The sequence below is a fragment of the Ambystoma mexicanum genome, chromosome 14 (genome assembly GCF_040938575.1).
Source record: "Ambystoma mexicanum isolate Mex_15411 chromosome 14, UKY_AmexF1_1, whole genome shotgun sequence".
Lineage (NCBI taxonomy): Eukaryota > Metazoa > Chordata > Amphibia > Caudata > Ambystomatidae > Ambystoma > Ambystoma mexicanum.
Genome location: NC_090940.1, coordinates 25,836,231 through 25,861,483, shown reverse-complemented (window position 1 = coordinate 25,861,483; position 25,253 = coordinate 25,836,231). Strand labels below are relative to the sequence as shown.

The window sequence follows — 25,253 nt, the reverse complement described above, 5'->3', positions numbered from 1 at the left end:
CATCTCCGGTTCCGGAAGCACCTCAAAACCTTCCTCTTTGCCTCCGCTTTCTCTCCCCCTCTCCCCTGCTAAAATTACTGAAACTGCACTGAATCTGCAACTGGGCCACTCACCGTTCTCGGTCCTTGGCCCGGTTTATAGTGAAAAAACCGAATTACAAAATATCGAAAACAAAAATCTCGAATCCAAAATATCGAAAACAAAAATCTCGAATTTTTTTTTTAATACGTTTTTATTTTGAAATGGGGGGGTTCCCCCCCACCCCCCTTTTTTCTTTTTTTTTATTTTACCTTTTTTTATACTTACCTGAACCCACAAATACATATAAATAAATAAATAATTCTAGATTTTTTTTTCGAGATTTTGGATTCGGGATTTTGGTGATTCGATATTTTGTTTTCGGTTTTTTGACCGACCACCCCTTGGCCCAGCCACTCTCCCCTGTACTGCCTCCCTGGCAACCCCTTCACTGCGGGACTGTGTCTGTATCCCTAGAGCCCCCCTTCCCAGCACTTGCCTGCACTTACGTCGCACTTGCCACCAGCTGGCCCTCGTTATTTATCCTGTATGCTATAACCCTGTACTGCACTTTTCCCTCTACCTTTGCCCCCCCCTGCACTTTTCCCTTCCCCTCTACCCTTGCACTTGCGTGATCTGAATGACACCTGGCCTAGTAGGATCGTTGTCTGTCTCCCCTTGTTCCCCCTCCCCCGCCTCGTCGTGCCTTGAAACACTTGTGTATAGGTGCGTTACAAATGCCATATCATATCATATATTCAGGAAGCCTTCCCTTTCCCTCGCCTTCTGGAATGTGTTCAGCCGCCGCCGAAATACATTCCCACAGGGTATGTGTGAACCTGGCCAGGGTACAGGTTACATTGGTAGATTTTAAGGCCATGCTACCCGAAGTAAAAAACTTACGAGCCCAGGCATCAACCTTTTTATCCTCCCTGTCTGGAGGTATGGTTGGGTATGCTGTCTGCCTGGATGTATTAGCTGCCTGAACTACCAAGCTTTCTGGAGTAGGGCGTCTACTCAGGTATTCTGGATCAGAAGACGAAGTTCTGTACTTTTTTGGGAGATTGTTATCTATTGCAGCAATGCTATCTGGTTTCTCCCAGTTTCTGTCTACTGTTCTCTGTAATGCCCTATGAAAGGCAATATTTGGATCTTTCCGAGGGCCTCTGACTATAATATCCGTCATGTCACCCTGTTCAAATGTAGGGGAAGCTCTTCCCCAACCCATATACTCAATCACCCTACTCATCAGATTCCTGTACCCTGAGTCCGCATGGTCTGCAGGATCAGGTGCAGCAAACTCCAATTCAGGTGATGTGTCCACACCACTGGCAGAATGTAGAGTTTCAGACAGGTCTCTCATTTTAGATTGAGGCTCTACCAGTTCTTCTGGAACTTGTCTAGTTCCATATTTTACTCCATGGGGAGTGATTTCCTCTTCCTCTGAACATGATTCCTCAAAAATGGAGGACATGGATTTAAAAAAGTCAGATCTTGGTAAAGGTGTAAACCTTCTCTCTTCCTCCTCATATGATGTCGTTGGAATCAGAGTTTTCTTCGAGGTGGTCATCGAAGGAGTCGAAGGAATCTTCGACACACTCTAAGTCTTCGACAAAGGTGTCGAAGATGAAGTTCGACGTCAAAGTTGTTGGTGCCGATGGCGTCGATAAAGTTGTAACCGACTTCGATAACTTTAATTTATGAGGGATCGGCGAGATACTCGATCCTCGAGGGTCTCTCGACGATTTGTCGACTCGATACTTATGGGTACTACTCGGTTTGGCCGTTGTAGTTCCGGACTTCCCTGCGTCGTCTAAAAGAGCAACCGGGGTCTGACTTTTCTGCAGTTTCTTCGAGGGGGTCGAGGCCACGTTCTCGAAGACCTGCAACATTTTCTTCCTAAAGTTCTCCCATTTAGATGGGGAATCTGATCTAGTCGGGCATCAAACCAATTCAGATTACCAATCGGACGATGACGACGGAGATCTAGGTCTCCTCTTGTGCTTTTTTGAGGAAGACGAAGATGATTGCGTCGACCTGCTACGAGATCAGGATCTCTTCAAGTGCCTTTTACGGCGTTCCGATTCTTTAGAGTCAGATGATTTTTTATATTTTTTTGACAAGGCTTTCGAAGAGCCCTTCAATGCCTCCCGCTGCACCGCCAACTTACTTTTCCTCTCACGGAGGGCCTTTTCAGTCATCGATTGATTAGAACCACACCATAAACAAATACGATGGGGATCGGTGATGGACATCTTCAATCCACAATCACTACACTTCTTAAAACCCGTCTTGGGAGTCGAAGCGGTCGAAGAAGAAGACATTTTTCCGATATAAAATACTGAAGCACGCCGTTCACGAGTTGCGAAGCAATCGGAAAAACGGAACTGAAGCCAACGGACGCGGCTCGAGCCATTTATACCAGCGGTGACGTCGACACGGTACGGAGCCTGTCGAGGGACATTCAACGCCAAGACCTCGAGCACAGGGGCTCTCACCAGAGATGTACAGGGAGGACAAGGGGCTCTCATCAGAGATGTACACAGAGGAAAAGAGGCTCGCACTAGAGATGTACAGGGAGGACAAGTGGCTCGCACCAGAGATGTAGAGGGAGAACAAGGGGCTCGCACCAGAGATGTACGGGGAGGACAAGGGGCTCTCACCAGAGATGTACGGGGAGGACAAGGGGCTCTCACCAGAGATGTACAGGGAGGACAAGGGGCTCTCACCAGAGATGTACAGGGAGGCCAAGGGGTTCGCACCAGAGATGTACAGGGAGGCCAAGGGGCTTGCACTAGAGATGTACCGGGAGGACAGGGGGCTCTCACCAGAGATGTACAGGGAGGACAGGGGGCTTTCACCAGAGATGTACACAGAGGAAAAGGGGCTCTCACCAGAGATGTACACAGAGGAAAAGGGGCTCTCACCAGAGATGTACAGGGAGGACAAGGGGCTCTCACCAGAGATGTACAGGGAGGACAAGGGGCTCTCACCAGAGATGTACAGGGAGGACAAGGGGCTCTCACCAGAGATGTACAGGGAGGACAAGGGGCTCTCACCAGAGATGTACAGGGAGGACAAGGGGCTCTCACCAGAGATGTACAGGGAGGACAAGGGGCTCTCACCAGAGATGTACAGGGAGGACATGGGGCTCTCACCAGAGATGTACAGGGAGGACAAGGGGCTCTCACCAGAGATGTACACAGAGGAAAAGGGGCTCTCACCAGAGATGTACACAGAGGAAAAGGGGCTCTCACCAGAGATGTACAGGGAGGACAAGGGGCTCTCACCAGAGATGTACAGGGAGGACAAGGGGCTCTCACCAGAGATGTACAGGGAGGACAAGGGGCTCTCACCAGAGATGTACAGGGAGGACAAGGGGCTCTCACCAGAGATGTACAGGGAGGACAAGGGGCTCTCACCAGAGATGTACAGGGAGGACAAGGGGCTCTCACCAGAGATGTACAGGGAGGACAAGGGGCTCGCACCAGAGATGTACAGGGGGACAGGGGGCTCGCACCAGAGATGTACAGGGAGGACAAGGGGCTCGCACCAGAGATGTACACAGAGGAAAAGGGGCTCTCACCAGAGATGTACAGGGAGGACAAGGGGCTCTCACCAGAGATGTACAGGGAGGACAAGGGGCTCTCACCAGAGATGTACAGGGAGGACAAGGGGCTCTCACCAGAGATGTACAGGGAGGACAAGGGGCTCTCACCAGAGATGTACAGGGAGGACAAGGGGCTCTCACCAGAGATGTACAGGGAGGACAAGGGGCTCTCACCAGAGATGTACAGGGAGGACAAGGGGCTCTCACCAGAGATGTACAGGGAGGACAAGGGGCTCTCACCAGAGATGTACAGGGAGGACAAGGGGCTCTCACCAGAGATGTACAGGGAGGACAAGGGGCTCTCACCAGAGATGTACAGGGAGGACAAGGGGCTCGCACCAGAGATGTACAGGGGGACAGGGGGCTCGCACCAGAGATGTACAGGGAGGACAAGGGGCTCTCACCAGAGATGTACACAGAGGAAAAGGGGCTCTCACCAGAGATGTACAGGGAGGACAAGGGGCTCTCACCAGAGATGTACAGGGAGGACAAGGGGCTCTCACCAGAGATGTACAGGGAGGACAAGGGGCTCTCACCAGAGATGTACAGGGAGGACAAGGGGCTCTCACCAGAGATGTACAGGGAGGACAAGGGGCTCTCACCAGCGATGTACAGGGAGGACAAGGGGCTCGCACCAGAGATGTACAGGGGGACAGGGGGCTCGCACCAGAGATGTACAGGGAGGACAAGGGGCTCGCACCAGAGATGTACAGGGAGGACAAGGGGCTCTCACCAGAGATGTACAGGGAGGACAGGGGGCTCTCACCAGAGATGTACAGGGAGGACAAGGGGCTCTCACCAGAGATGTACAGGGAGGACAGGGGGCTCTCACCAGAGATGTACAGGGGGGACAAGGGGCTCGCACCAGAGATGTACAGGGAGGACAAGGGGCTCGCACCAGAGATGTACAGGGAGGACAAGGGGCTCGCACCAGAGATGTACAGGGAGGACAAGGGGCTCGCACCAGAGATGTACAGGGAGGACAAGGGGCTCGCACCAGAGATGTACAGGGAGGACAAGGGGCTCTCAGCAGAGATGTACAGGGAGGCCAAGGGGCTCTCACTAGAGATGTACAGGGAGGACAGGGGGCTTTCACCAGAGATGTACAGGGAAGACAAGGGGCTCGCACCAGAGATGTACAGGGAGGACAGGAGGCTCTCACCAGAGATGTACAGGGAGGACAGGGGGCTCTCACCAGAGATGTACAGGGAGGACAAGGGGCTCTCACCAGAGATGTACAGGGAGGACAGGGGGCTCTCACCAGAGATGTACAGGGAGGACAAGGGGCTCTCACCAGAGATGTACAGGGAGGACAAGGGGCTCGCACCAGAGATGTACAGGGAGGACAAGGGGCCCGCACCAGAGATGTACAGGGAGGACAAGGGGCTCGCACCAGAGATGTACATGAAGGATGGGAAGCAGTCAATGAATATGTACATGCACTGGTGGAGACACACTGGCTATGCAACGAAGGTTCAGGGAGCCTCACCTCCGGCTTCTTCAAGATCTGGATGCTCAGCATGTGGTTCCTCATAGGGTAGATGACAATAAGAACATCTCCAAACTCGGTGGGGATGATGCCTCTCCTGTAATCCCTTGTGTGCTCAGACCACACAATGTGAACCTCGTCATTGCCCAAGTGTCTCAGCTGGAAGAGAAATAGGAGGTTAGACAAGGTCCAAGGCGGCAGCTATAAGAGACGCAGAAACATACAGTACAAAAGGTTACAGCAGTGCCCAGGAAGTGTCTCGGCTGAAATAGGAGCCAAGACAAGTTCTCAGTGTCTCAGGTAGCAGAATCATTGAAGATTAGTACAGTGCTCATTGTTTCGGAGGTGTAAGAGAATGAGTATTGTAGGAGAACGCCCAGTATCTCGGGTGTAAGGTACACAGGAGGTCAGACCAGTGCCCAGTGTCTCAGGTAGCATAGGCATTGAAGATTAGTACAGTGCTCATTGTTTCGGAGGTGTAAGAGAATGAGTATTGTAGGAGAACGCCCAGTATCTCGGGTGTAAGGTACACAGGGAGGTCAGACCAGTGCCCAGTGTCTCAGGTAGCAGAATCATTGAAGATTAGTACAGTGCTCATTGTTTCGGAGGTGTAAGAGAATGAGTATTGTAGGAGAACGCCCAGTATCTCGGGTGTAAGGTACACAGGAGGTCAGACCAGTGCCCAGTGTCTCAGGTAGCATAGGCATTGAAGATTAGTACAGTGCTCATTGTTTCGGAGGTGTAAGAGAATGAGTATTGTAGGAGAACGCCCAGTATCTCGGGTGTAAGGTACACAGGAGGTCAGACCAGTGCCCAGTCTGTCTCAGCTCCAATAGACTGTCAGAAAAAGAGCATCAGTGGCTGCCTTCGTCTCCACCTACTCTCCTCCTTCTACTCCTGCAAATGACTCCCACCCTGACACAGCCCTCTCTAACTTTCACCTTTTCATCTCCAACACTCTCGACATTCTCACCCCCGTCATGAGGGTCTGACTGAAGCCTGCCAAAAAGTGCAACTCTTGGTACGTTTCCGATCTGGCTGCCCCTACACGCAAGCGCAGAGCAGCAGAATGAGAAAACCCATAAAAAATAGATATGTAGTCAATTGTACATAATATAACTAACAGAGATGACACTTTACCATTGAAAACCACATGTGAGGGATACACTCATTCTGCCCAAATGGGTGCCTTCAGAGCAATATATATTGCACCTGGGTGCAACATATATTGCAATCAAATATTAGGTCACGTGGCCTCTACGTTTCTCAGTTAAGCGTATTATTTCCAATGTAACTAGGTACACTGGCACATATAGTGGCTATCCATCGCATGATGAAGCATGCTCTATGTTGCACTTGGCTCTGGTGTCGCCCATTGGGAGGAACAATAGGAGTTTTTCCCTCACATGTGATGATAAAGTTTCATCTCTAATGTTAGCTACATTATGTATGATTAACTACATGGCTATTTTTCTTGTGCGTTTATGTGGCTTCCTTCCCCTTCTTTTTTGTCTCCCCGTCGTGGATTGTTACATGCCAGTCCGATAACCTGTGCGCTCTTGCTCACTGTAATCCATGAATGGTTACATTGTGTTTATTGTAACACACTGATTGGGCCACCATGTGGTCTCCTTCGGTGCAATTAAGCACAATGTTTCTTTCATTTCATGCATGCGTGATGTGCATTCTATTATTGTGTTACCTGGTAAGTGGACACCAGCCTGGAAAAAGACCTTGTGGTCGAAACATGCGTCAGCTGTTTCATCTCCATTAGACTTGTCATTTACCTTATGCCAACAGTCCATGAGCAGTGTGGTTGTGAAACTGCTGTAATCGTCATTTTGCTGGTTCCCCTGGGAATAGGGTCCAATTTGTCACAACCATCCGCTGCATTTACACCAGTCCTTGTACTTAAGTGCCATTTCACAATCAAACCATTTCCTCTTATCCAAGTAAAGGCCACAGTACTGGCAAGCGCCTTGGGTTCCATTCTTATGCAACACATTTTCTTTGAAAATGTGCTTCAACTGCCCTTGGTCTGTGAAGCCTGCAGTGTTGCTTCCGGTTTCTGGTCTGTGTGTGGCAAGCACTGCCGCTACCTGTGGCGCAACTGTTCCTGGGTGTGAAGCCTGCGCTACTGCAGTCTGTACTGTTCCTGCCCTGGGTCTGTGTAACCTGCAGTGCTGCAACCTAGGGTGTAACTGTTCTGTGGGTGTGAAGCCTGTGCTACTGCGGTCTGTACTACTCCTGCCCAGGGTCAGTGAAGCCTGCAGTGCTGCTGCCCGTTTCCACCCTGGGTGTGTGCGGCATGCACTGCCACTACCTGTGGTGGAACTGTTCTTGGGTGTGCAGCCTGCAATGCTGCACTCTGTACTGTGCCTGCCCAGGGTCAGTGAAGCCTGCAGTGCTGCTGCCCGTTTCCACCCTGGTGTGTGTGGCATGCACTGCCACTACCTGTGGTGGAACTGTTCTTGGGTGTGCAGCCTGCAATGCTGCACTCTGTACTGTGCCTGCCCAGGGTCAGTGAAGCCTGCAGTGCTGCTGCCCGTTTCCACCCTGGGTGTGTGTGGCATGCACTGCCACTACCTGTGGTGGAACTGTTCTTGGGTGTGCAGCCTGCAATGCTGCACTCTGTACTGTGCCTGCCCAGGGTCAGTGAAGCCTGCAGTGCTGCTGCCCGTTTCCACCCTGGGTGTGTGTGGCATGCACTGCCACTACCTGTGGTGGAACTGTTCTTGGGTGTGCAGCCTGCAATGCTGCACTCTGTACTGTGCCTGCCCAGGGTCAGTGAAGCCTGCAGTGCTGCTGCCCGTTTCCACCCTGGGTGTGTGTGGCATGCACTGCCACTACCTGTGGTGGAACTGTTCTTGGGTGTGCAGCCTGCAATGCTGCACTCTGTACTGTGTCTGCCCAGGGTCAGTGAAGCCTGCAGTGCTGCTGCCCGTTTCCACCCTGGGTGTGTGTGGCATGCACTGCCACTACTGTGGTGGAACTGTTCTTGGGTGTGCAGCCTGCAATGCTGCACTCTGTACTGTGCCTGCCCAGGGTCAGTGAAGCCTGCAGTGCTGCTGCCCGTTTCCACCCTGGGTGTGTGCGGCATGCACTGCCACTACCTGTGGTGGAACTGTTCTTGGGTGTGCAGCCTGCAATGCTGCACTCTGTACTGTGCCTGCCCAGGGTCAGTGAAGCCTGCAGTGCTGCTGCCCGTTTCCACCCTGGGTGTGTGTGGCATGCACTGCCACTACCTGTGGTGGAACTGTTCTTGGGTGTGCAGCCTGCAATGCTGCACTCTGTACTGTGCCTGCCCAGGGTCAGTGAAGCCTGCAGTGCTGCTGCCCGTTTCCACCCTGGGTGTGTGTGGCATGCACTGCCACTACCTGTGGTGGAACTGTTCTTGGGTGTGCAGCCTGCAATGCTGCACTCTGTACTGTGCCTGCCCAGGGTCAGTGAAGCCTGCAGTGCTGCTGCCCGTTTCCACCCTGGGTGTGTGCGGCATGCACTGCCACTACCTGTGGTGGAACTGTTCTTGGGTGTGCAGCCTGCAATGCTGCACTCTGTACTGTGCCTGCCCAGGGTCAGTGAAGCCTGCAGTGCTGCTGCCCGTTTCCACCCTGGGTGTGTGCGGCATGCACTGCCACTACCTGTGGTGGAACTGTTCTTGGGTGTGCAGCCTGCAATGCTGCACTCTGTACTGTGCCTGCCCAGGGTCAGTGAAGCCTGCAGTGCTGCTGCCCGTTTCCACCCTGGGTGTGTGTGGCATGCACTGCCACTACCTGTGGTGGAACTGTTCTTGGGTGTGCAGCCTGCAATGCTGCACTCTGTACTGTGCCTGCCCAGGGTCAGTGAAGCCTGCAGTGCTGCTGACCCTGTAGTATCTTTGAGAGGAAAGCGTTTGTAGTGCTAATTTCTGCAGGAGGGTGCTTGTACCTCTCATAGTCCTGTGTCTCTCCATAGAATGCCACCTGTCACTGGCTGCTGAGGATCTGCAGAGCCCTACATGGCCGCCACCTTAACTGAATACAGAAGAGTTGTGTGCTTAGGGAGGGCAGAATGATTTAAAATCAAATCATAAACCATTACTGTCCTTTGCTGAGCTGGCCCAGACCCTGTGCCCTGCCTCAGGGCACAACCCTGGCTGCCAAGCGTGAGATCCTTCCCGCGATACAGTGTGAGTGATGGTGAGCGTCACCCCTACCTGGGGACCGCAGCCACGCTGCAGTGGTCTGTCCAGCACTCCACTAACACACAATGCCTCCATGGCAATCTTAGCACCAGCTCAGCACCCACCCCTCGGCAGGTTCGCTACTTCCTAAACAGGCTCTCCTCCTGCACCCTAAACACTTGCACACTCATACCGCTACAAAGCGCACTGCCATATGACCACAACCTAAGACTTATTAAATGAAAACACACGTTGTTGAGATTGGGTAGGTGCGTTCTGTTCCCTTTGTCTCCTGTCAGTTTCTGGCATGTTCCTTCATGCACAGTACTCTCCAGAGTGCACTGTGCGGTACAGAGTGCATTACACAGTTCACAGGGCAGCCCCAGGGTCATGGGGCCTTTTCGAGTTCACAAAGCTTCCCAGACATTTTCTCCAGGTTCACATCTTGTCACGTGCTTCTCTTGCTTCACCCTCTAAACAGGATTCGCTGCTTTATTTCTGGCATTCACTTAGTTTTCAGGGTTTACTTCATTTCCTGTCAGTTTTTGGGATCTGGGTCTTAAGCGTCCCCAGTATCTTCTAGGGATGCAGCAGATTAAGGGGACCCACCTGCTTCTGTAAAGTGGCTCACTCCAGAGTCCCACCCCTTCCACCCAATAGGTCACTCCCAAGTCCCACCCCTTTCACCCAATGGCTCACTACAGATTCCCACTCCTTCCGTCCAATGGCTGACTCCCGAGTCCCACCCCTTCCGGTCAATGGCTCACTCCTGAGTCCCACCCCTTCCGGTCAATGGCTCACTCCTGAGTCCCACCCCTTCCGGTCAATGGCTCACTCCTGAGTCCCACCCCTTCCACCCAATAGCTCACTCCCGAGTCCCACTCCTTCCGTCCAATGGCTGACTCCCGAGTCCCACCCCTTCGGGTCAATGGCTCACTCCTGAGTCCCACCCCTTCCACCCAATAGCTCACTCCCAAGTCCCACCCCTTTCACCCAATGGCTCACTACAGAGTCCCACCCCTTTCACCCAATGGCTCACTCCCGAGTTCCACCCCTTCCACCAAATAGCTCACTCCCGAGTCCCACCCCTTCCGGTCAATGGCTCACTCCAGAGTCCCAACCCTTCCACCCAATAGCTCACTCTCAAGTGCCACCCCTTCCTCCGGTGGCTCACTTCAGGCTTCACAAGGTTCTTCCAGAGGATTTGGAGATGGTTCTGGGTCATCTTCACATCCTAGATTCCCAAAACATTTATTTTCTTAGTATATATGAAGATAAGAATGATATAATAGATTGACTTGTGGCTTTTGAGTATGCATGTGAAGTACAAGGAGTGGGTGATGCTGATAGAACTGCATGGTTCCTCAGCAGACTGCCCCATTCTGGCTGCAGTGCCATTATGGAAATGGCTGAAGCCGACAGGCAAGATTTTGCAATACGTAAGCAAGGTCTAATCTTAAGGTTTGGGAAGACTCCTGCCCAATAATTGAGGAAATTTAGAGAGTACAAAAAGAAAGAATGTATGACCGATGTGACTTTTGTTACAGATTCTTGAAAAACGTGTGTTGCTGGATAGAGGGCTATCAGGTAACCACCTTTGAGGGCATGATTCATTTGGTCACGCTTGAGCACATTTTTTGCCTTTTGTTCCCCAGAGTTTAAGCAGCATTTGGCTAACTCAAAGGAGTTCAATCCTAAGAGACTAGCCATTGCTGCTGAATTATGGGTTTCACATAGAGTGTACCATAGGGACAAGCCTGTTTCTAGTAAGCAGAAGGAGGGAAATAGTAGGAAAGAGAAAGAGGGTGGGGGTACAGATAAATGTTCCTCCCATAAGGCCCACAAAAGGTTTGATAAGGGGAGGTCCCCAGAGTCAGGTCAGGGTACTGGGGGTAATCCTCCCAAGCATGAGTGGTTTCTCTAAACCTCTCTGTGTGTCAAGATCCAGTGGTACGTGTTACACTTGAGGAGCCAGTGACCACCAGAAGGGGGATCCCAGGTGCAAGGATAAGACCTTGGGGTCCACTCTGCAAGTCTGGCCTTCTCTCGGTATGAGGAAGAAGAGATTGCAGGGGTGTCCTTCCCTTTAGATTCTGTCTCCACCAGTGATGTGTCTGAAGATAAACTAGAAGTGCTGGAGCATCTGCCCATCACAGTCCTGTCCCTTGGTCATGTTTCTTCTGAGGAGAGCGTTCAGGTAGCAGGTGTAAGCGCCTCTACTGTTGGGAACACTGGGCCCAGTCTTACTGATGTAGCTTCCTCCATGGTAAACCTATAGGTTCTTGCCAGAGACCCTGTGGGGGGAGGATACTCGGTTGGCTGGTAGGCCCAAGCTCAATGTTCCAGTGGCACCTGTCAGTAGAGCTGTGAAGAGAGACATGATCAGGGAATCAGTCAATGTTAGGAGCGCTGTTCCTAGAAGACTGCTGGGTAAGATCAGTCTTCAAGACTTCGGTCCTGATAGAGGCTCACCAGACCCTTCAAGCACTTGGTCTTGGAATCAGGCAGCCTTAGCCTAGCCTAAGGGAAAGCATAGGCCCAAGGGGAAACCCATGGCCAAAGGCAGTGGGAAAGAGAATATTCCCTCTGTCCCACCTACAACATCTGTTGAGGTAGTTGGTAGTGCCCCTAATGTACGCTTGGAAGAAGGACCACCAGACAATCTTGGATCCTATGGGACTCCTGAACTACCCAACTTGCTGGTAGAGGAGATCCCTAGGGGAGAGATTAGTATGGGCCAACAAAGAAAAAAAAACATCTTTAAAAAGGCCTGTGGAGAAAGGCCTGCTTCCAATGGGAGGGCTCCCCTCCAGTGAAGTAAAGGTTACAGCGGGGAGGTGGGTTCCTGGAAACTAAGCCCACAGATCCCATCAGAGGAGACCTTGAGAGGTTGGAGTTTCCTCAGGATGTGTTGCCCTTCCTCCTACAGATGGTGTGTGACATTCTCCTGGTGGTTCATCCTAATGTCAGGATACCACCAGAGTGGTCATACATACATTCTTGCTGGCCCAAGATGGGGGTCCCATGAGAAAACCACTGTAGGGGTTTCACTCCCTGTTATCAGGATGGCGGGAGTAAGACAAGTATTCAGTTACTCCAGGATTGAATTCACTTTTAGAAGTGGATTAATTTTACTAGAGACCAGGCCTAATTTGGTTAGCCCTTTGACCCTGGAGACCTCAGGCAATACGTTACAATTGGCGGTTGCTGATCACACCACCATGTCTTTGTGCCAACCCACAGAGAATGATGACTGCCCTGTCAGTCATTGACACCTTATTGAGTGTTCGTACCAGAGGTAGCTCCTCTGCTGTACTAAGTAATGGCCAGACCCAGTGGCGGGAGAGTGGAGGTACCCGTCGTGTGTCACACAGCGGTCATCCACAGGAAGATGGTCAGAGGGAGACTCGTTAGATCGCTCATACATTTGATTGGAGCCCTTAGTGGGCCCCAGAGAGCAGGAGTGGGACCTTCTCCTGCCAAACTGGTTTCCTAAATCCCTGAACACATGTGAGTGGTCTGGGCCTTGCCAAGTATCCCGACTTAGCAAGGTAAACTTTTCAGAAGGCTTTGGTGGACCTAGAAAGGTTACCATAGTTCCATTTGAATAGTATGGAGGATTCTGTCTTGAGGGATAGAATTGGAGCTCTGCTTACAGCTACAGAAAGGGAGCCAGAGAAATCAGTGTCTCCCTGTCCTGTACCAGAGCAGCCCTTCTAATGGCTTCAGTGAGCAGGGCCTAGCGTCTCCTCAGCTGAGCACACAGCAGCAAGGTGAGCGGGAGATTTAGCTCAGGCAATCTCCCCCTTTGTTTCCACTTAGACCCACTATGACCGAATGGTGTGAGCCAGACTGTATCATGGAAATTGGTGAACACACCAAGTTTGGGTGTTGTGGTGGTTCAGAAAAACTAACAAGAAGTATTAGCCGATGGTGTGAGATCCACTCTGTGTTGGAACAAGGGGTGTTTCAGCCTTCCAGCTGTCAGGGGTCCAGTTCTGAGGACCTGGAAGAAAATACAGGTACATCCAGTTTAGGATTCTATATGGACACTAGAGCTCTGTATGCTGTCCCCAGGACAGATACGCACCACCAAGAGGCGACAACTTGGTGGATCAGCTCTGTACTGAAAAGTACAGTAGCCTTTTTGAGCTCTCTGCAGGGTATGAAAACGTATCCCCTTGCGGTCTATGCTAAGGAGACGACAGCAGTTTCGGCCTTTTCCGATCCTTACTTCAACGTATGGATTTCTGGATTGGTGGCTGCAACACACACCGGTCAAATGAGATTAAACCCTGTTCTGAATTGGAAACTGGATCTCAGCAATACATGTCTGGATGTCATGACAGATTCAACCCCTACTTGGAAAAAACTGGGAATAATGGGAATAACTCGAGAGACTGGGTGTCAGGATCTTCATCAGACAAACCTGTTCAGTGAAACAACCAAGTGTCAATCTGAACGGGAGCCATTGGCCTCCTTGGAGCATAATATTGGTGTAAGTGGAGGCAAGATGCAACCTCTGGTCAGTGAAGTACAAGATGTACAGAACTGGGCGACCCCCACTACCAAAACCCAAGTGAGGACTTTCCTGGGCCTCACTGGGAAATACAGGAGTAAAGTAGCAGACTGTAATCATATAGCTGCCACTGCCCTCACTACTGCACGGGGACCTAAAGAATTCTTATGGGCCCTGGAGGGTGAGGCGGCCTTCAATGTCCGGAAATAATCCCTATGTCAGGCCCCTGGTCTAAGGGCACCTGATTGGAAGAGACATTTCATAGTGCAGACAGATGCCTATGACACTGGGGGAGTAGGAAAGCTATCACAGCTTATTGACAAAGGTGAGGAACAACCTATAGGTCACATTAACTAACCGTTTAGGAGTGGAGAACGTAGGTGGCCAAAGGTGGAAAATAAATGGTTTTCCATTATATGGTGCCGTAGGAAGTTGAAGTCCTACCTCGCTGTGTATGCTCACCCTAAGCCTTTGAACTGGTTGGTGGATAGTAAGGGAGAGAATCCAAAGTGGCTCAGGTGGTTCACTCGCAACTCTGCAAGCCTTGAACTTCACTATTGGGCCTAAGCTGATGAGCTGTCCAACTGGGATAATCGACTGGAACAGAATACCCACCCATAGGTGGACTAGTGCCCCCTGTCCCTAGTTTGGGGGTGTTAGGCAAGATTTATATGTACAGCATCTTTCCCTCCATTATTATGGACCCCCAAACTGTTTGCTTTGATGTTTGTATCGGACCTGCTCTTTTTGCAGTGCAGTGAGGCCGGCAGCTTCACGGGGAAACTGACATCTGCTTCCGGATGTCGGGACTGGGAAACATGGTTCCTTTAATCTTGTTACTTTGGTTCCACTTTTGGTAACTTGCTATCAATGTACAATGCAGTGCAATGGGGTTCACTGTTTTACCCTAGAGAGACTAACAGAGGATTTATATAGCGCCTATACACAATGCATTTCAAAGCGCTTCTAGGTGTGCTTAAGGGACTTGCTGGTGGCTATTCATTTGTGTATTTTACTTTAGCCTTACTGCGTTTACCGCAATGTGGCTAGTATCGAAACATGGCTGTGCCACAAGTTTTTTCATTTGTGATTTATTTAATAATGTGAGACAGTTTAAATATAAACTTTACACATAATTCAAATACATTTACAAATATAAGATAAAGAATATATATAGAGAAAAAAAAATACATTAGAGTAGGATCAGTTAAAATAAAATACCTTCATTTAACCTCATTTAAACTAATTTTTAAACTTATTTTCCAGCTCATTTTCATTTGTGCCACAAAGTTTTTTGTTTGTCACTTGGCCATCTTGTCACTAACCCTTCTTCCTGACCTGTGAGGCCAGGAAAATCCTTGTATGGACTTCCAGTGCCTGGATAAGCCGGGGCTTTTCACAGGCTACAAGGCCAAGTGCGTTTGCTTCCAGTGTGTTGGCTGGGACTGTCTGGTCCCCAATTCACAAACTGGTTTCAGTGTGTCTGAATGGTCAGCATGAGCTGTGCCCCCAGTGGTCCCACTGCTGGGGTTTGTGGGCCAGATCTTTGACTAGTGGGAGTTTCAGCTCTTCCCTGATATTTGAATAAGAGGACCCCCCCCCGCCACCCATTATTCAGAGATCCTGGAAGAAAATGAAGGAGCCAAGTATCCTGTCCAGCTGCTAGACGTGTCAGGAGACCGTGGAGCCACTGGAAGAAGAGCTGGAGACCAACTTCTGCTGCTGTCCTGGAAGAGCCCCGTCTTGTTGAAGTTCGCCAGCAGTCCTGTGAAGGAGCTGCGACCCTTCGCGTGGCGGGAACATCCATTCTTGATGTCAGCTCAGAGTCCTGAGAAGAAGAGCCCTCGGAAGTGGCTCTGGATCACCCAGTTGCTGCCCAGCTCAGAGTTTGGGGTAGTGTGCTGCAGATGTCGCCGTTCGGCGTTGAGGCCCGAGACTTTGGGGATCGACAGCTTGTGCCGAAGGGCTCATCTCTGTTAAATGTTGCAGTTCCAGCATTGAGGGGAGCGGAGAAACAAGACGAAGTCCGACTGTGGCAAGTATGTCCACCTGCATCGCCGTGCATCAGTGGCCGTCGTCTAACACTGCTTTCCTGCATTCAGTGCTGAGGGGCCCTGCATCGAGTTCTTCTGCATTTTCCATACTGAAGACCTTGCCAACCAGCATTGAAGTGCTCGAACCTGCAACCCCTGTGCATGGAAAACCGGGGCCGACAGCAGGAAAAGCGACCTTGCACCTTCTTCAAAAGACCTGCAAAGTCCTAAAACGAATCAGGGCATGGGTGATGAACCCTCTACTCCCTTTTAAAAGTTTGGTAACTTTTGAAAAGTATTCCAACAGTTTGGCTTTGCCGTTGCTTGCTCGCAGAAGAATTCCGAAAGTGGGGGACACATTGTATTTATTTATTTATTGTATTTGTGTATTTATAGAGCACACAAAACCCTCAGGTATCTAGGCGCTAGTGTCCAAAGTGACATTCTACAAACTGCAAGGCCACGCATGAGGGCTTCAACATGCAGGTGGATCTTGAGAAGCATAGTCTGGCAGAACCATGCCTCAGGATGTGGGGAGGCTGCCCTTTGGCACTCTTCATTGCACCCCAGAAACACTCTACTAGCCTTTTCCTGTCTCACAAAACTGTGTGGAACTTTGGTGAACTTTTGGGGACAAGGCCCCACACATCTTAGGGATGGACTTTTAAAGTTAGTGTATCTCTGTGGACCTGTAGCGCTGCATACTAATACTTACCTTCCTCCAGGGGTTATGCATGTTGCCCTACTCCAGTAGTGTTGTGTGATAATATCACGTGCCAGTAGTCATTTGTCATAGTGTTAAATGGACATAAATAAGTATTTGTATAATGGATTGTCCTAGTGTGTTCCTTGCCTTTTCACTGTGTCTGCTCATTGAGGGCCCCTTACCAGGGTCACCCCTCCTGAGACTTGGCCTAGACCACTCGCCGTGCTAGCATGAACTGGTTTGGCTACAGCTCCCAGAGTTGTCCCCGTCTCTACAGTAGGTCGGCCTTCTGTACATCTGTCCCCGGGGCCAGAGTAGAGGGAATGAGTCCTAACAGGAGAGATGACACACAGCCCTCACCCAAGGGGCACGCACTTAGTTTGGTTTCCTAGTGATTTAGTGGGCAAAGGACCCCTGTGCACCAGTTCATCTAAGCAGTCTTGAAGGGGGGGGGGGGGCTTCTGCTTCCCGCCCGCCTCAAGGAGTCCCAACGTGTGCTTAGCCCTTCTGCAGCTTTCTTGGTACTTAGCTTAATTTCTGGCCAGTTATAGTTATTTTGAAGGGTTTATGGTCGGCAGCTGTAGTTTGTTGGTAGGGGAGCCTTGTGCATTTTACAGCGTAAACCCTCCCTCCTCCCCCAGAGCCCTTATAATTCACGTCTTGCAGTCGGGACATGAGCCCCAAAAGTACCTCCAGCTTGAAGGCTGGGGTCTTGTGGGGTGTCCACGGCTCATCGGAGCTCCCCGGGACACGATCCTCCGGGGAGAGGGGGGCGGGACACACGATTTGAGGCTGTGTGGAAAGGGGGCGTCTAGAAGTCCCCTCCCAGGCACTGTGTCGAATACTGGGAGTTACAGGGAGCACGTGTTTGGGGGTGGAGGGGGCGTTTACCCTCCGTGACAGAATTACACGCATGCCACATGCCGTCGTAGGGTGAACATGAGTCGTGAACCCGGTGTGGGGCACCGCCCGCGACACCCTGCACCAGGGCCGAGCAGGCAGCCGGCAAGCGCTGAACTGGATAACGGATGTGTGTGATTTCACCTGGCATCAGCCTGTGCCCTGGAGCCAGCTGCAGGCTGCGCCCCCCCCACCCCTTAATTTCATTACAAGTATTAAACTCCTGCTGGGGTCAAGCCCGCGACTTCCTCCCGAATTACATGTCACCCCGCGCTTATTAACAGCTCGCTGAATGGATTAGCACCTCGGAAGGGGGGGCCTAATGGCGTCCAGGGCTGGGGGCCGCGGGGACCCTGCTCCGAGGCCACGCTCATTACCGCCACCAACCAGAAGGGGGCCCTGCGAGGCCGGGGCACGGGGGGCAGGGCGCCAGCATTGCCGGGGGGGGGGGGGCAGGTGGCAGGGCACCACCATTGCCATGGGGGGGCAGGTGGCAGGGCACCACCATTGCCGGGGGGCAGGTGGCAGGGCAGCAGCATTGCTGGGGCGCGGGGGGCAGGTGGCAGGGCACCAGCATTGCCGGGGGGGGGGGGGGGGGCAGGTGGCAAGGCACCAGCATTGCCGGGGGGGGGCAGGGCACCAGCATTGCCGGGGGGGGGGCGCAGGGCACCAGCATTGCCATGGGTGGGCAGGTGGCAGGGCACCAGCATTGCCATGGCCGGGGGGGGCAGGTGGCAGGGCACCAGCATGGCCAGGGGGGGGCAGGTGGCAGGGCACCAGCATGGCCAGGGGGTGGCAGGTGGCAGGGCACCAGCATTGCCGGGGGGCAGGTGGCAGGGCACCAGCATTGCCAGGGGGGGCAGTTGGCAGGGCACCAGCACTGCCAGGGGGGGGCAGGTGGCAGGGCACCAGTATGGCCAGGAGGTGGCAGGGCACCAGCATTGCCGGGGGGGCAGGTGGCAGGGCACCAGCATTGCCAGGGGGGGCAGGGGGCAGGGCACCAGCATTGCCATGGCCAGGGGGGGGGCAGGTGGCAGGGCACCAGCATTGCCATGGAGGGGGGGCAGGGCACCAGCATTGCCATGGAGGGGGGCACGGGTACAGGTGGAACGGCACCAGCATTGCCATGAAGGGTGGTGAGGAATTCGACTAGACTATCCGCATGGTGGGTGTGTGCTCACCAAGGCTTTTTTGAAATTTTAAATGAAATTGAATGATGGTAGATTAACCTCTGGAAAATATGTGAAGCTGATCTGCACACGTTTTCCTATGCACACTGCACGACATTCGCATAGACCCATGTACTCTGGGTGGAGACAGCCTACAGGCGCAGTCCCCCTGTCATATTTAGTTGGGATATGACAGCCAGGAGTACACCCTGTCATCTCAGAAGGGGGATGGCCAAACCTTCCCCCTGCCACGACCAGCATAAGTACCGAACAAAGCCTCCATGGTTCTACAATGTCCTTTTGTTGGTCCCTTCAGCTGGTGACAGCAATTTGCATACCATTCATAGGGTAATTCAAACAGGCCCACATGGGGCCTGGCTGCTGAGGTTAACAAAGCAGACCGAACCCCCCCCCCCCTCCCCAACAACCTTTCATGAACAACTGTCAACATGAAGCAGGCGCCCGCCCTCCTTATCAATGACAGTGAACTGTCATGTCTGGGACTGCATGTTTACAATAGTCTACCCCGCAAGGGGACCACATTCATAAGGTACAAGAATGTGATTTGAAGGAGCCAGAGTCTGGTCTCGCCGAAGTTTCAAGGGAGACCTGCCTTTAATCAGGAACCACAGAGAGCTCCATTAACCAGAGAGACCCTTTGATCCACAACAGACAGGAAAATGAGTGGGACTTAGTATTACATGTTTTTACCCCTTTACCATTTACGTTGCAAAGCACTCTGGTTATGGCCTCACCCATGCAGCCCATGATTGGTTCATCAAGGTAGGCTTTGCCTAGACCAATCCCTGTGGTTCATTTGGCTTTAAAAGAGGGCAGCGCCACTCTTGGCAGATCTGTAGACTTCACCAGAATCAGAAGGAAGAACTCTGCATTGGACCCTGGCTGAAGGTACAGTCTGCCTTACATCTTCTGCCAGTGAAGGAAGGCCAGGACCTCCAAGAGGGAAGCAAGATCCTCCCCTAAACAACTCCCAGGGAACAGAGGGGGATACTGAATCCTGAGGATCCTTCCAGGAGCTCCAGAACCAGTACACAGCCAGCACACAGTGTGCCCTTCCAGACTCTGCAGCAAGCTTCCTAGGTGGGAAGTGCCAGAGAGTCTTTGAACCCGAAATCAAGGACAAGGCAGCTGCCTGCAACACCCTCCCCAGCTTTGAGCCGTCCGCCTTAAAAGATGACACCAAGCCCAGTGAAGAAGGTAGGAGGAGTGCAGCAACAAGCATCTACCAATGTCCGTCTTAAAGGACATTTTTGAGCCAGTCGTGTCCCTCAAGCTGCTATCGACTGCACCGCTGAGTGTTATGACACAGTCACTTAAAGCCACCCGAGACGTCTCGACTACAGAACCGCTGAACAGCACTGAGACAATGATTCCTGAACCAGAGTGCCGTGTAGACCAGCCTGCAGCTATTCGTCCAGCTTCGATTACCAAACTGTCTTGCCGCTTGATAGCTGCAGCTGTCTCCCATCTTGAACTCTGTCACAGAAGCTCCAAAGCGCCCTGAAACCGACTCAACCCTGTCGAGCACCAAGAACACCTACAAGCACAAGGTACATTGTGGTTCTGTCCCCCGGGTCCTTCGCCGAAGGCCCCAAGAGACCTTTTAAGACCCCTTGCTCCCTTCATGCTAAAGCCAAGTATCCTTGAACTATTGTGATTTACTTAACTCATGTCAGTATCCAGTGTGCATCCCTTTTCTTTCTTTGAAACTGTCTGTCCTCTGCATTCCTTTACAGGGTGGTTTGTATTTCGTAGTGTTGCTAGAATAAAGTATATATTTTTATACAACCCTGACTGGACAGTGCCTTTTATCATTGGGTAATAATTGTATTTTCGCTGTGTTGTACGTAACCAACGATCTACGACCGTGCAGAGTAAGCCTGCCGTTCCATCCACGTTATCAAAATTGGACAAGGAAGTTTATAATTTACTTGTGCTTCCAATCTGTTGGGATCCCTTCTGGTGTACTAGAGGTGTGGGGCTGATTGATGTTTTAGAAACCAATAGTCACCCCTGGACCAGTGGTGCCCCAGAAGTTGATTCGTCACATGGGGGACACGGGCACAGGTGGCAGGGCGCCAGCATTGCCATGAAGGACATTTACCCTGGTCATGGTGCAGGAGCCAGAACTCTGGAAAGGCATGAACAGCCAATGCACCCTTGGCAACCTGCCCTCGTTCATTGCTTAACACAAGCGGAAGCATGCCCTTTATGACTGAAACTTAGCGACAAACAGAGGCGTAGGTAGGGTAGGGCCTGAGGGGCAAGGCCCACCCAAAATCTGTAAATGCCCATTCAGCAGCGCTGAGATATTTTTGTCAGTGCAGTGGGCCCAACTACATTAGCTTCAGGCCCCATTTGCCAGACAATCCTGGCTACGCCTCAGGTGACAAAAAGAAAATCCCCCTTTTGCACAGGCAGATGTAACCCCGGGACCGTGACAAGGTTTATGCTGATGTAAGAGTTTTCTGGTTCTTACAAACGGCATTTTCCAAAGGCCACAGCTCATGTTGTGGCCCATTGAACGCTGGCAATGTAGCTCCCCGTGAGCTTTGCTGCGAGCGCTTGGAGTTGCTCCTTGGATTCTTAGAATGTGGGAATTTCCTAGGATTTTGCGACTGATGCAAACAATCCAATTGGGTTTCGTCCATTTCATCCAGGATATTATGTCTGTTCAGCAGGATTCAGCAAAACGCACACAAGCACCTCCACTCCACTCCTGCAAACATGTCCTGTGCACATGGCTTGTACATCGCACCGGACGCAGGGCCCCTTGGAAATGCTATGCTCTGTTACATTGCGTGGGGTGGCGTGGGGTGGGGTGGGTGCGAGGTCAAATGGGAACGTTCGGTTCAAATGTGGCATACTCGTAGCATGAGGGCGCAGACCCGCGAAGCTACCCGAAGAGCACCGGGCACTGGCACCTGGACTGCCGGGGGCAGAGTGAAATGGTATCCGGTCAATCCATCGAACACCATAGCCTCGAATTCGAAGCAACGAAAGGCCACTCCATCCAATGACCATTATGTTAATTATAATTCAATGGTAGTATCGAAATGGTTAGGGTTAGGGGGTTAGATCAAGGGTTACAGTAGGGTTAGAGGTTAGGGTTGGGACTTGGGTTATATTAATAGGTATATTAGGGTTAGGGTTGGGGGGCAACCCCTCCCAATATACAAAACACAATTTTTAAACGTTACAAGGAGCTGGCCAGTGCCGAAATCTCAGCACTGGACAGCTCCATGTAACGTTTTAAAGTTACAGAAAATAGCATTGAAATGCTATCTTTTACATGTAAAAGTGCATTTCCATTGAAACCAGTCCATGTCCATTTTCTATGGGCTGGTTTAGATGGAAAGGCACTTTGCCTGTCGAGGCTTTGGCATTAGATGCTTTGGTTTGACAAGCCTTTTTCCCGATGTAATCACTATAAACTGAGTGAAATATGGACTGCATGGCCCAGGGACTCCTGGGCATTGGGACACCGGGACATGTGGGCAGCTTCCTAGGGGAACTCAGACAGATGACACGGGCACACCATGGCACATGGACTACCTGGCAGAGGCACACCATGGCACATGAACTACCTGGCACAGGCACACCATGGCACATAAACTACCTGCACAGGACTACCTGGCACAGGCACACCATGGCACATGGGCTACCTGGCACAGGCACACCATGGCACATGGACTACCTGGCACAGGCACACCATGGCACATGGACTACCTGGCACAGGCACACCGTGGCACATGGGCTACCTGGAACAGGCACACCGTGGCACATGGGCTACCTGGCACAGGCACACCATGGCACATGGGCTACCTGGCACAGGCACACCATGGCACATGGACTACCTGGCACAGGCACACCGTGGCACATGGGCTACCTGGCACAGGCACACCATGGCACATGGACTACCTGGCACAGGCACACCGTGGCACATGGGCTACCTGGCACAGGCACACCGTGGCACATGGGCTACCTGGCACAGGCACACCGTGGCACATGGGCTACCTGGCACAGGCACACCGTGGCACATGGACTACCTGGCACAGGCACACCGTGGCACATGGACTACCTGGCACAGGCACACCATGGCACATGGACTACCTGGCACAGGCACACCATGGCACATGCACACCATGGCACATGGGCTACCTGACACATGCACACAATGGCACATGCACACCATGGCACATGGCTACCAGGCACATGGGCTACCGGGCACATGCACACCATGGCACATGGACTACCTGGCACAGGCACACCATGGCACAGGCACACCATGGCACAGGCACAACATGGCACATGGGCTACCTGGCACAGGCACACCATGGCACAGGCACACCATGGCACAGGCACAACATGGCACATGGGCTACCTGGCACAGGCACACCATGGCACATGGACTACCTGCACAGGACTACCTAGCACAGTCACACCATGGCACATGAACTACCTGGCACAGTCACACCATGGCACATGGGCAAAGTGGCATATTTATTTAATTTATTGGGTTTTTATAATGCACCTACACACAATGTGTTTCGAGGCACAACAAGACAAGAGGCTTGGGGCAACAGGGAGGACAACACAAAAACCATCCTACTAGGCCTTGTGACATTCGGATCGTAGAAGCGTAGAAAAAGGAAGTGCAGGGGAGAGGAGAGGTGGGAGAAGTGCCAGTCAGGGCGGACGGGCCCGAGAGAAAAGGCGAGTGCCAGGGGAGGCCCAGAGGAGAGAGCCAGGGAAAGCAGAGAGTGCAGGGGACGGAAGGGCCATGAGCTAAGTACGAGGTAAGAGGCCGGAAGAGCTACACGGGCACAGTCCCAGCCAGGCTAGTGCATGGGGAGGGGCCCAGAAGGGCAAGTGCAGGTTGAGGGGGGAGGGAGATCAGGGGAGACCAAGTGCAGTGGTAGAGTGTATTAGGGGGGCCAGGTGCCCTGTAAGACTCTTAAGGAACCAGGTAGTCGGTGAAGAGGCAGACAGGGAAATTAGCAGGGGAGAGGGAAGGAAGAAGAGAAAAGTAAGGTCTTGAGAAGCTTCAGGAACTTCAGGAAATTTGGCTCGAGTCTGAGAGGGCCAGGAAGGCCATTTCAAAGGGAGGCTCCTGCAGAGGAGCGATATCTACCACCACGCTGCTTGGAAAAGCATCTGATCTGCAGAGAGTTGGAGCTCGAAGACCAAAGGGCTCTAGAAGGGAAGTATTTAGGGAGAGCGAATTGGATGTAGAGGGGTCCAAGCCCCAAGAAAGTCTTGTGAATAATGCAAAGGGTCTTGAACTTGATCCTTGCAGCACCCTGGAACCAGTGGAGAGATTTTAGGGCTGATGAGATACAGTTCCTGGGCTTGAGGCCAAGGAGAAGTCTTGCAGTCTTGTTCTGGATTAGTTGAAGGTGGCGAAGGGAGGAGTTAGGCAGATTGTGGAAGAGGCTGTTGCAGTAGTACAGCCTGGAGAGGACCAGAGCTCTGGAGACCTTGAGTTTCTGGGGAAAGGTGAGGAAAGGGAGAATGCCTCCGAGGAGGTGAAGCTGGAAGTGGGCCTTCTTGCTAAGGTCTTTGATGTGAGCAGAGAAGGAAAGAGGAGTTGTAGATGACACCAAGGTGTTTTGCCTCACAGGAGAGTGAGCCCTTATGGAGGCCGGCTACAGTGTGGTAGGGAAAGAGGGAGTCGGGTCCCAATGAGAAAGATCTCCGTCTTACTGGAATTAAGGCAGAGATCCTTAGCAGTGTACCATGCCTGAATAGTAGTCAGGAATGAGAGAGGAGGAAGGAGAGGCAGTGGAGGGAAGCTTGAAGGAGAGCTGCGCGTCATCAGCATAACACAAAGATAGGAGAGAAGGTGGAGATCAAGTGGTCTAGAGGGGCCAAGTAGATGTTGAAAAGCCAAGGCGAGAGGATAGAGCCCTGCGGGACAACGCGGTTAGAGAGTGAGATGTTTGAGAGGAAAGGGCCTAGATGAACCTGGGAAGGTTGGTCAGAGAGGAAGGAGGTCAGCCAATCCAGAGCCAGGTCCGTGATGCCAAGGGCATATGAACTGCCTGGTACATTGACACAACCACATCCTACCGAGTACAGGCATACATGGATGGCGGCACAGGAGCACTACGATACGTGGATGATCTGGCAGAGGGGCACAGCAATACATGGCCTAAAGGGCACAGTGACAACAGGAACACCTGGTGTGATTGGTGCAAGTACACCATGGCACATGGACCACCAGGGACACAGACTGCCTAAGTGGCACTAAGGCACATGCATGGCCTGGCACAGGAGCACTACGATATGTGGATTATTGAAAATTGGGGCACCGTGATACACAGATTCCCTGGCACAGGCACAGCTGGCACAGAAGAAACCAGGACACACACATTTAATAGCTCAGGGACTCTGAAATAAGGGGTTACTTGGTACAAAGACATTGATAACTGGCACAAAAGTAGCAGGTCATGGCAATCAACGGGCACAGGAGAATCATGAAAGAACAAGTTACTTTCTTACCTGGTAACGTTCTTTCGATGGGATGGTCCGACGACGTATTCCATATCTATGACATGTAATCACCACAGCTGTGCTGCTTCGGAAACTTTTTCGGCGTCTGCGTCCTGCGTCGATGACGTCGA

General features: G+C 52.0%; 1 protein-coding gene across 8 annotated transcripts in view; it reads right to left on the bottom strand.

The window, feature by feature from the left end:
* RALGAPA1 (Ral GTPase activating protein catalytic subunit alpha 1) overlaps positions 1-25,253 on the bottom strand; it is a 1,128,412-nt gene that overhangs the window by 240,047 nt on the left and 863,112 nt on the right. For all 8 annotated transcript variants that reach the window (XM_069638431.1, XM_069638437.1, XM_069638433.1 and 5 more), the window contains one exon: positions 5,118-5,276. In XM_069638431.1, the coding sequence (XP_069494532.1) occupies positions 5,118-5,276 (159 nt within the window). The remainder of the gene's footprint in view (positions 1-5,117; positions 5,277-25,253) is intronic.